The following is a 10,895-nucleotide window of genomic DNA, read 5'->3' as shown; positions in this document are numbered from 1 at the left end:
CCTTGCAAAGCAGATAGATTCGCCCGTTTCCGTGTTTCTCACTGGTGAATTCATCTTGCAAAGCTCCCGTCTGAACCGTCTGGGCCCAGTTAGAAAATGACAGGACCAATCTGTGACAAGGAGCAGTACTTTCAGGGCGCGGCGGTGTTGTGACGTGAGCAAGCAGCAACAAAAGGCCAGTGCAATTATGGCGAAAGATATTAGTGTGGATGAGGCTAAAGCGCCAGTTTAATCAGAACTTGATGACATTTCTTTGTTAAAAGAAGAACAAAGAACAGCAGTGAGTTGCTTTCTTTTCGAAACAAAAGTCATGTACTGACATGTCTACAGTCGCCATGGTTCAGTTCCCTTTTCCCCCCCTGTGCTACGCCCATGTCTCTCAGCTCTGCTGTTGTTCCCCTCAGTCTGTAACCTCTCTCCTGAACTCTAGCTAGTATGACATGGCTTTGTTAACTTACAGAGATGTAAACATGAGATTATTACATCTGCTAGCATCACAGCTAACATTACCACATCTTCTCTTCTTCTCTTTTTGAATTTACCAATACTGATGATAAAGTAACGGACAGCCCTTCATTTATCTGTCATTTATCGTAAAGGAACACTGATGATTCTCAACATGTTTTGCAACTCACCATGAGACAGGGATGATGCAGCTTACAGTTTTCATAATGTGCAGGAGTAGGGGACAGTGGGGGAATTTGTGCCAATGGGGAAGTAGTGCCACCCCTTGTTTATAGAAAACCATAGAAGAAATTGGTCATGTGACCACATATTTTTGAAGAGCCATCCATTTTACTCACCCTGCATAAAAGAGAGACACATGGCATGAGAGGTAAACACATTTTAGCTCAAAAAACTGTTTTTTGCCTTTCAAAGTAAAATTTCTATGATCAAGGTTTCTTGATTGTTGTGTCTGAACAATTATGGACAAGTTTGAAAACATTTCACACATGTTTTAGTGCTTTAGTAGGCTACACAATGAGTCTATACAGTTATCATGATGTTAGCTCTAAACTGCTGGATCATGCTAGCTTTTCAAAATAGTGGGGCTGGGGTGATTTGTGCCAAAGGGCCTGGGTTAAGTTGTGCCAGTGGCACACCCACAAACCCAGACCCACAGACACACCCAAACCCTAAAACCCACACAACCAAACCCAAATACCTACAAATCCAGACCCACATATGCAGACCCACACACCCAGAGACACAGATCCCAGACCAACAGACCTAGACCCTAACCCACACACCCTTTCACCCAGACCCACATGGCGACACACGCACCCTAACAAATCCACACACCGAGACCTACACACCTAGAACCCAGCAAAGAGGGGCCAAGAACAGCTGGAAAAGTGAGGAGATGGAAATGCCTCATCAGTGTTTGATTAACCTGCCATTTGTTTAATTTAGCTAGCACTGATTTTAGTTTAGAGTTCACAATGTTATTAAAGAGCAGTTTTATTCAGTTTTTAAAAGGCCTAAGTCACAATGAGATGTTCAGAAATTGGCCTAAATCACTTTATTCGTATTTGTTGCATAATTGACAGTGTTCTACAGGCATCTGTTGCCAAAGCCTTTTGGCCTGAAATGATTCACAAATGTCATATAATGTGTATTTAGGTTTTTTGTGTTTTCCCAAACACTATAAAATATGACTTATGCCATTAGTTTAACAGGGTGACGATATCTAAATAAAACTTAAAAGAGTAATTTTTTATTGAATTTGTCTTTCTTTCATATAGCGCCACAGTTTATGAGATTAAAATGTTATGTTTTACTTCAGTAATCTTCAATAATCACTGGCACAACTTACCCCAACGGATTCTCCCCAAAGGCACAACTTACCCTTCACCGGGGACAAGTTGTGCCATGAGACCACTTTTTTCTGAAAGCTATATTTCTTAAACAGTTGATTTTAGATCAAAAGTTATTGTTCCCAGGGATGCACCACATCCTGAAATATATGTACATACTTAAGTTGGAGGCATTACTGTCATGGTCTCACTTTAAAGTCGCTTTGAGTAAAAACTGGCACAACTCACCCCACTCTCCCCTACAGACATATTTCAGTTTACACTAATTAATGTGCAAAGATATATATGACCTTTATATGTCCTTTAACCTGCATGTATGACACCATGGAAAGAAGAACCATGTCTCTTTGGCCTATATAACACCAATAAAGGGCTGCATTGGTGTAACCAAGCCTGTTAGTTAAAGATAGTTGTTACTGACGTTTGCATCTCTATAGTTGGTCTGAGCCCTGCTACTTCCTGTCTTAACCCACTGGTAGTGTTTCATTTCCACAGTGGCTGAATGAAAATTGACACTTGCAGAGTGTGAACAACAAAGCTTATAGATTGTCCAGGATCACATGGCTTAAGATAGTCATGTGATCCTGCCAAAGTCAGGTGGAAAGGAAGTGAAAAGCACCAGTTAGAAATGAATGGGAACAGGGGAAAGTTAGAACATTTAAGGTCAACCTGTACCTGCACGCTGCAGTTATAAGAACATTTCTATATCCATCAGCTATGATCCCTACACCTTATTGATTTAAGTGAACTGGTTTACCTGGAGAGAAGGTGATCCAGATCACTAATGACCTAGTCCTGCAGACCTCCTACTACAGGTCTAGACAGATGAAGAGAGACCAGGGTCAAGGGCTAAGACCAGAATCTAGAGGATTCTAGGACTGAGACCAGAGTCTAGAGGAGTCTAAGACCGGAGTGTAGAGGATTCAAGGACTGAGCTAAGAGGCTAGCTGAACCTCTTTAACAGCTTTTCTCCATTGTGTGATCATAAACAGATAGAAACTGTGGGGCTAGACTGGCCTGTATGCAAAAGGCTAGGATGGAATGTTTTATGGGCTTTAAAGGATGGCATTGTCTTCAAACGCAAGGATGGAATGTTTTGTAGGCTTTAATGGATGGAATCATCTTCAAAGAAAAGGATGGAATGTTTTATAGGCTTTAACTGATGGCATCGTTTTCAAAGGCAAGGATGAATGTTTTATAGGCTTTTTTGATGGCATCATCTTCAAATGAAAGGATGGAATGTTTTATAGGCTTTATTTGAAGGCATCATCTTCAAAGCAAGGATGAATGTTTTATATGTTTTTATTGATGGCATCATCTTCAAATGAAAGGATGGAATGTTTATAGGCCTTAATGGATGGCGTCATCTTTAAAGCAAGGATGGAATGTTTTATCGGCCTTAATGGACGACATTATCTTCAAAGGCAAGGATGGAATGTTTTATGAGCCTAAATGGATGTTGTCATCTTCAAAGGCAAGGATGGAATTTTTTACAAGCTTTTTAGGATGATATACTCATCAAAGGCAGAGGATGGAATGTTGTTGAAGTTGGAGATGTTTGGGGCTTTTGGCTCCAATTTTGTGTAATATGATATTAAGAGATGGTTCCATTCATTTTTATAAAAGTTGCTGTGACAGGACGGTCAATAAAAGGTAAAGACTGTTGGTGTATCTTTGTTTGAGACTGAGGAATGGTGTGCTGTTCCTGAACGACTCTGTTCTATGAGCTGACTCTTTAAAGTGAAGGACTGGAGCTGACTTCTGTTTGAGAGACAGTTTCCTTTCTTCCACTGTAGTTAACATTTAATCCACTCTTAAAACTCCAACCTGGTAGTGAATGAAGATCCTTTTGGGAGCCAACAGACCTTTCAGGACTCCAGTTTATCTCTGGACTGTTGTCATGACTTACAGTTAAATCAGTGCTGGCGAAAACTGGAACCAGGTCATCTTTAATGGATGTTTTAGCCTTTTTTTTTTTTTTTTTTTTAATGAAATTCTCTCTGAGACTTTTTCACATCACAGACTCATCTGTTATTTGGTTTCTGTAAACCAGCAGCAGATGAGCCTAATTTCTCCATAAAGTCCTTCTGTGATAAGACAAGAGGCTGTTTTTAATCATTAACACTGAATCAAGGGTTAAACAGAATCTATGTATCACATGTGTTAGTTTGCATGTCAATAAATAGTGCAGATAGAAAAGAACAAAGGGCTGACCAAAAGGAGGAAGCAGCAGCTCTGTGGTTGCTACCATGTAAGTGCAATCACCTCCTGTTTCTGAGTAGGCTCACACATTCATTTTCATAACGTTAGCCTCCTCACGCTACAGATGCTCACATTCACCCATGCAGACGTGTGTTCATGCAGTGCTGCTCCCATCCCACAGTCTGAACTCTGCCTCTCTGATGGAGAAGTTGAGGGATGAAGAGGACCAAGTCAGAGTTTAGAGCTTTCACCTAACTCTCTCCAGCACTCAGAGCCAGACCTCCTCAAAAATAAGGTCAGTAAAAGTCTACCTTTAAAGTTTATTGTGTGCTTTTTCTGCTGCTAATCATTAAACTGTGGACACTATCGTTGCTCTGAACTTCCTGGTTCTTTTATTTAGTTTGTTAGAGGTTCCTCTTGAGCCCATGTTGTCTGAATGTGTGACCATCTGAAGACACCCAGGGCAGTGAGTGAGTCCAACATTTTCATCTTTGCAGTGTCTTTATTCAGGGAGCATGTCAGAGCTGAGAATCACACAGGAGGAGATATCTGAATGGATTTTTCTGTGTAGTATTTTCTCTTTATTCTGATAATTCTGCTTCAGACGGATCAGATATTTTCATACTGGTTTGCAAATCTGTTCACTGACTGAAACCTTCACTATTATAACTGTTTTAATCACACATTAACAAGGATTTACATCAGTTTTAGTCATTCAGATACCAAGCAGTAATCCTTAATGCTTCTTGTGAGCCTCAATGGGAACTGAAACCTGGAGGCCCAGAGCAACAATTCAAACAGATGTAACTCCAAGTAGCTGCAGCACCAACACCTGTATTATATATTTTATATTTATAACAATAATAATAATAAATGATATATGGACAATAAGAGTTGAAACACCTCATTGAGGATATTTTATTGATTATCATCTCTCACCATGATGAGAGACAGAGAGGGGGAGGGCACTATTGACACAAACTAGTTGAGTCAACGACATGATGCGCATATGTTTTCTGTCTGGGTCTATTATTTCCTAGTGAAAAAGAGGTCATGGATTCATGGCATCTATCAGTGTGTTTTCCTGTGTTTGAACATGTTTTAAGTGTATTTAATCATATAATCAATTTCATATTTTGGCATCTCAAACTCTAAAAATGTCAGATGGCGCAACCGTCACTTTAATTGTGAGGAATTCAAAGAGCAGACTTTGTCCTGATTTTATGGTTGGAATCTTTTAAATAAACGTTGTATATTTTATATATCTCATAGAATAGGGTTTATTTATGGTTTTATTTATCTAGTGCGTTAGGTCTTAGCCTTTAAAATGCATGTGTGAAAATTCTTGACTAGTTTCGTAACTTTGTAAAACTTGTACATAATAGGACTTATTTATCGTCCTCTGTAATGATCAGCAGTGTATTTTTAGTACTTTGTCTTGTCAGCTGTGGTCTTGTCAGGTGTCTGCACTTGTTCTTTGGACTCTTTTGTATGTTTTGCGTCAGTTTAATGTGGGACAACAGATGGAAATTAGCGACTGGTGCAACCATGTTTTCATTTACTTTGTATGAATGATCAATGTCATTGCACACTGTGCCTTAATAAATAAATAAACTAAACTATACTAAACAAATTCTATTAAAATGTGTTATTTCAATGTGAGTAAGGTTATCAAAAGACTTACTTCTAGAAAATTTAAGTTCTTTAAAGTCAGGGTGGATCATGGGACTTTTATTTTAAAATGACGTTATAAAAACAGTTCTTCGCATCATTGATCATTTATTTACCTCCAGATGGCACTTATGGTTGAGTGAAATAATCTAAGATAAAATGAAATATTACTTTATTCACCCTATAAGGGGAATTTCCAAATTTATAGCAGCAAGTGTGGTGTAGACAAAGCATGTAAGAGAGTAAAAAGAGCATTCAATTAGTACAATGAATAAATAAAAAATAGGAAATTAAAAAATCATAAAATTTACAGCTGTTATGTACATGTTGGGTATATTACAGACAGAATAATGGAAATATTTATACATACACCTACAGTATATACACATATATACATACAGTTATACACACAAACACACACACACACACAAAAGAAATATATATATATATATTTATATATATATACACATATATACAGACATGTTTACAGATTATACATTTAAATATGATATGTGATATCCTTTTCAAGTAAAGATAGAAAATGTGTTCTCAGGTCCACTTTTTCATGTCATATGGTACAACCAATGAAAACTGCGAAAAAATTGATTTTGTCACAAACACCTAGATTTTATTTCAAAGATATGTTTTTCCACAAGAACAAAAGCAACAACCTGTGTCGAAGAAATTTCCTGTTTATTTGAAATCGCTCGCAAGTAACATGTGGCACAATCAGTAAGGTTGTGAAACTGCAAATGTGTCAAAATATGAAATAAATACTTTTATATAAAGCTCTAAAATTATTTCTACTTCTAATGAGGTGAATCTCAAAGTCTCACATATTCAAATTATTTTGATTTATTACAGTTCGGCTTAGGTGGTCAGGTAAACTTTCCATGGCAGGTGGTACAGCAGATGTAAAGCAGCAAAATTTTATTTTACTAAAAAAAAAATCTTCATTTTATTTTAAACTATACGTGTATCCACTTTCTAGTAAGAATGAAAGTAGCATGTGTCTGAGTATGTGCAGTTTAAACTGAAATTAGTTGCAAATGTCTGGTGGCCACAAATCAATGAAGCTTTTATGTCATTGACCCAACTATCTTTTAATTTATTATTCTGATCGTTTTAGCTGCCTGTTATATATTTATTTAACCCTTTAGTCTGTGTATCTGTCTGGCCTCCATTGCCAGATTATCTCCATCGTAATATTTTGCATTTCACAGTAAATGACTTATGTTTTTGACTTCCGTATCTTGTGGCGGTGTTGCAGCAGGTTTTTTTTTTTTTACTTTTTTGCATTGGTGTTGCAGCTAAGTGTGATTTCAGTCATAGCTGTCTGTGGTTTCTGTTAACGCATTTAATTCATTGTTAACAATGATTTAAAGCTTTCAAACCATATAAATACCTTTGTTGAACTCTTATCTTCATTGTCGTGATTTCTATTTTTACCGGAGACACCACCAATCCAAGACCTTGCTGTGACACTCAAGGATTGTGGGTATTGTAGTATATTTGGCTGAGATCACAAATAAACTATTGTTTTCTTAAATCAGGGGTGATATCGTGCAAACATTTGTCTTCTAAAATAGCATATACCATTGTTTCACACTCAGGTAGCTCATGGTCAGTCTGACTTGAATATTTCCAGTAATATGATTATGAATTAAATTCACTATGGAGAAAAAGAATGGGATTTTCATTTCCAGGACCAAAGTGTTTTATTACCAGCTGTTCTCACATTGACTCGCCTGACTTCCATCTTAGAAATTTACAATAATAAAAATAATAGTAAGTATATTAGTATAGCACTTTACAAAACAGTTACAAAAATCTTTATTGCATTTAAAAAAAAGGAATGAAGCCTAGCATTGGTTTATGCAGGAAGTCAAATGTTCAGCTATGATCAGTTGATGGTTGCCTGATTCCAAGTATTACCTCAAATTTCCTGCAGCCAATCCCAGCACTTTCTCTCAACATAGCAGTCCACTTAAATATGATGTCTTCACTAATCCCTGCCTGTAAGAACACTGATGCACCACACTGCTACTGCTGGCAAACTTTACTTCCTCCACTGTAGCCTCCTCCTTTATGGACTAAAGCTTGACCTCCTCCACCCCAGCTGCCTCCTTTAAAGCCCAACACTTCACCTCCTCCATCGTAGCCTCCTACTTTTTGGACTAAAGCTTGACCTCCTCCACCGTAGCCTCCTCCTTTAAGCCTAAAGCTTGACCTCCTCAACCCCAGCTTCTTCCTTTAAAGCCTAAAGCTTGACCTCCTCCTTTATAGCCTAAAGTTTTACCTCCTCCACCCCAGCTGCCTCCTTTGAAATCCAAAGCTTGACCTCCTCCACCCCAGCCTCCTCCTTTAAAGCCTAAAGCTCTACCTTCTCCACCCCAGCCTCCTCCTTTATAGACTAAAGCTTGACCTCCTCCACCCAAGCCTCCTCCTTTAAAGCTTAAAGCTTGACCTCCTTCACCCCAGTCTCCCCCTTTATAGCCTCAAGCTCTACCTCCTCCACCCCAGCCTCCTCCTTTATATACTAAAGATTCACCTCCCTCACGCCAGCCTCCATGTTTAAAGACTAAAGCCTATCGCACCCTCATTCAGATTCTTGCTGCTACTGTTTGGATTAATTGCTCAATGGGCTTTGGTGTTTTTTGTTTTTTTGTCACTCATGGGTTTGCACTTATTTCTTCTTCTTTTTTTAGGATGTCTTCCCCCGATTCACCGACCATGTTTCAAACAATTTCAACCCCTTCGATGACCACAAACGCCTCAAACATGACCACAAAGGCACCGAACGGTAACGGACACCCATACAACATGGTCCTCCTTCCCATCTACTCGGTGGTTCTGCTCAGTGGCATCATCAGCCTCAGCTTCATGGTCCACGTCATGAAGTCCAGCACCACATCCATCACCTCCATTGCTGTTCTCAACCTCATCTTCGCCCACTTCCTGTTCCTGGTCACCGTGCCTTTCAGGATCTACTACTACGCCAGCAATCACTGGGACCTGGGGCAGAGCTGGTGTAAGGCGGTCAGCAGCATGATCCACATCCACATGTACATGTCCTTCTTCCTCTACGTCATCATCCTCGTCTCACGCTTGCTGGCCTTCTACCACAGGGCGGAGCAGACGGCACCCTTCCGAAGGTTTCAGGCGCTGCTGATCAGTGCTGCTGTGTGGGTTCTGGTCCTCGTAACAGTCCCTGTCACCATTAAATATTCCTACGGCACAAACACGGAAGAGAAGAAGGATCTCTGCTTCCAGTTTGGTAACAGCATCAAATCTGGAGCCAAAGTCATCAACTACATCGTCTGCATGCTGATCATCGTGGTCGCCACCGTGCTGACAGCCCTCCAGGCCAATGTGCTGAGGATCTTATACAGGAAACACAGTGAGGGATCCTCGTCTCAGCAGGAGTTTGGAGCTCAGCTGAAGAGCATGTGCTTCGCTCTCATCATGGTGGTCTGCTTTGTTCCCTACCACATGTTCAGGCTGCATTACTTAGAGAACCTGTACATGGAGGGCCCCAACGAGGTCTTTCTGAGTTTGACCACCTTTAACTGCCTGGACATGCTCACCTTCTTAGGACGTAGGAACTGCTACATGTGCTTCCTGAGAGGGGTAGCGTGAAAAACTATGACAGAACAAACACTCTGGGCAGGAACTTTTAAAAGTGTGGGTCATTTTGAGAAACACCTTTTTTTTTTTTTTTTTTTTAACAGCAGGCAGGTCTCTCATCTGTCCTTTGTCGGCTGATGGAGACAACAGAAAACATGAAAACACTCACTTTAGTCACAGATTACTGAATTTTGATTTCTCACTTTTGCATGTTAAAGTTCATCAGACCAATCCAGCATGGCTCAGTCAGTGAGGTTTACAGACAACAGGGTTTCATCTGAAACGAGAAATCCAAAATCAAGAAAAAAGCTATTTCATAGCTACTGTTTTTAAAAGATATATATTATTAACAAAAAAAGATACGTTTTTACTCTGTTGTTTTTGTTTTCTAATCAAATAAAGAAGAAGAACAGAACACTGGGGCTGTAACATTCTTTTATTCACAAAATCTGCCCCAGATCACAGAGTCTTCGGAAACTCTTAAAATGTCCTTCACTTTTAGTTTTTCTTATGTTTCAGCCTGATGATACTGTTCAAATAATATCCCACAGCCAATCCAAGCTCTTTCTCTCAACACAGGAGTCCCTTTAAATCTGATGCCCCCACTCATCGTATCTGTAATCATGCTGATGCACCACACTGCTGCTGCTGGCAAAGGGTCCCCTCCTCCAACCCAGCCTCCTCCTTTATAGACTAAAGCTTCACCTCCTCCAACCCAGCCTCCTCCTTTAAAGCCAAAAACTTCACCTCCTCCACCCCAGCTGCCCCCTTTATAGACTAAAACTTCCCCTCCTCCACCCCAGCCTCCTCCTTTAAAGCCTAAAGCGTCACCTCCTCCACCCCAGCCTCATCTTTTAAAGCCTAAAGCTTTACCTCCTCCACCCCAGCCTCCTCCTTTATATACTAAAGATTCACCTCCTCCACCCCAGCCTCCTCCTTTATAGACTAAACCTGCCCCAAATCACATACAGAGTCGTCAGACCTTCACTTTTTAGTTTTTCTTACGTTTCAGCCTGATAATGTTAAAATAATATATTTTTATTCTCTTCGATCTACACTCAGGACCCATTCATGACAACGTGCAAACAGAATTTAAGAAAATGTAGCAAGTTTTAAAAATGAAAATGAATATTTATGTAAATGTGATATTTCTTTTTTTATTTTTATTGCATTTGCAAAAAAATCTGAATTTCTGTTTTTCTCTTTTTTTGACTAAAGAATAATGAATGCACTGTAAAAGGAAAAAGAATGTTACATCACTAGTGTTCTGTTCATTAGTCTTTTTTTAACCAAAAAAATGAAAAGAGAACAGTTTTTGTTGATGACTATTTTTGGAAAACATAAATGGTAAATAAAAACATTGATTTTCTTATTCTCTTTTTTTAATCCTATTTTATCATGAACTACCTGAATGAGCTAAGGATAGGAGTTTTTCATGTTTTTCCTGTTCTATTTTTAAACTTTAATTGTTAAACAGCTTGTTTCTTAATTTTGGATTTCTCATTTTAAATCAAAAACCCATTGGTAGTGGACACACTGAATGTAGCTAAAGATATGTTTAGCTGCCTGTTTCACAGC

At 39.1% G+C, this 10,895-nt stretch overlaps 1 protein-coding gene across 4 annotated transcripts; it reads left to right on the top strand.

Moving 5' to 3' along the window:
• Nucleotides 1-4,039: 4,039 nt before the first annotated feature.
• On the top strand, nt 4,040-10,056 carry LOC121527452 (probable G-protein coupled receptor 141). Of its 4 annotated transcripts, none has more exons than XM_041814413.1 (3): nt 4,040-4,068; nt 4,182-4,314; nt 8,399-10,056. In XM_041814413.1, the coding sequence occupies exon 3, from the start codon at nt 8,400-8,402 to the stop codon at nt 9,327-9,329; it is 930 nt and encodes a 309-aa protein (XP_041670347.1). In that variant the 5' UTR covers nt 4,040-4,068; nt 4,182-4,314; nt 8,399; the 3' UTR covers nt 9,330-10,056. The 4 variants fall into 4 exon arrangements, with proteins under 4 accessions (XP_041670347.1, XP_041670349.1, XP_041670348.1 ...); XM_041814415.1 differs by lacking the exon at nt 4,040-4,068 and adding an exon at nt 4,420-4,485 and having other exon boundaries at nt 4,137-4,314; XM_041814414.1 differs by lacking the exon at nt 4,040-4,068 and adding an exon at nt 4,420-4,489 and having other exon boundaries at nt 4,137-4,314.
• Nucleotides 10,057-10,895: the final 839 nt, after the last annotated feature.

Source organism: Cheilinus undulatus, linkage group 19 (assembly GCF_018320785.1).
Source record: "Cheilinus undulatus linkage group 19, ASM1832078v1, whole genome shotgun sequence".
Classification (NCBI taxonomy): domain Eukaryota; kingdom Metazoa; phylum Chordata; class Actinopteri; order Labriformes; family Labridae; genus Cheilinus; species Cheilinus undulatus.
Note: the sequence above shows the minus strand (reverse complement) of the source record. Positions and strands in the feature narration are given on the sequence as shown.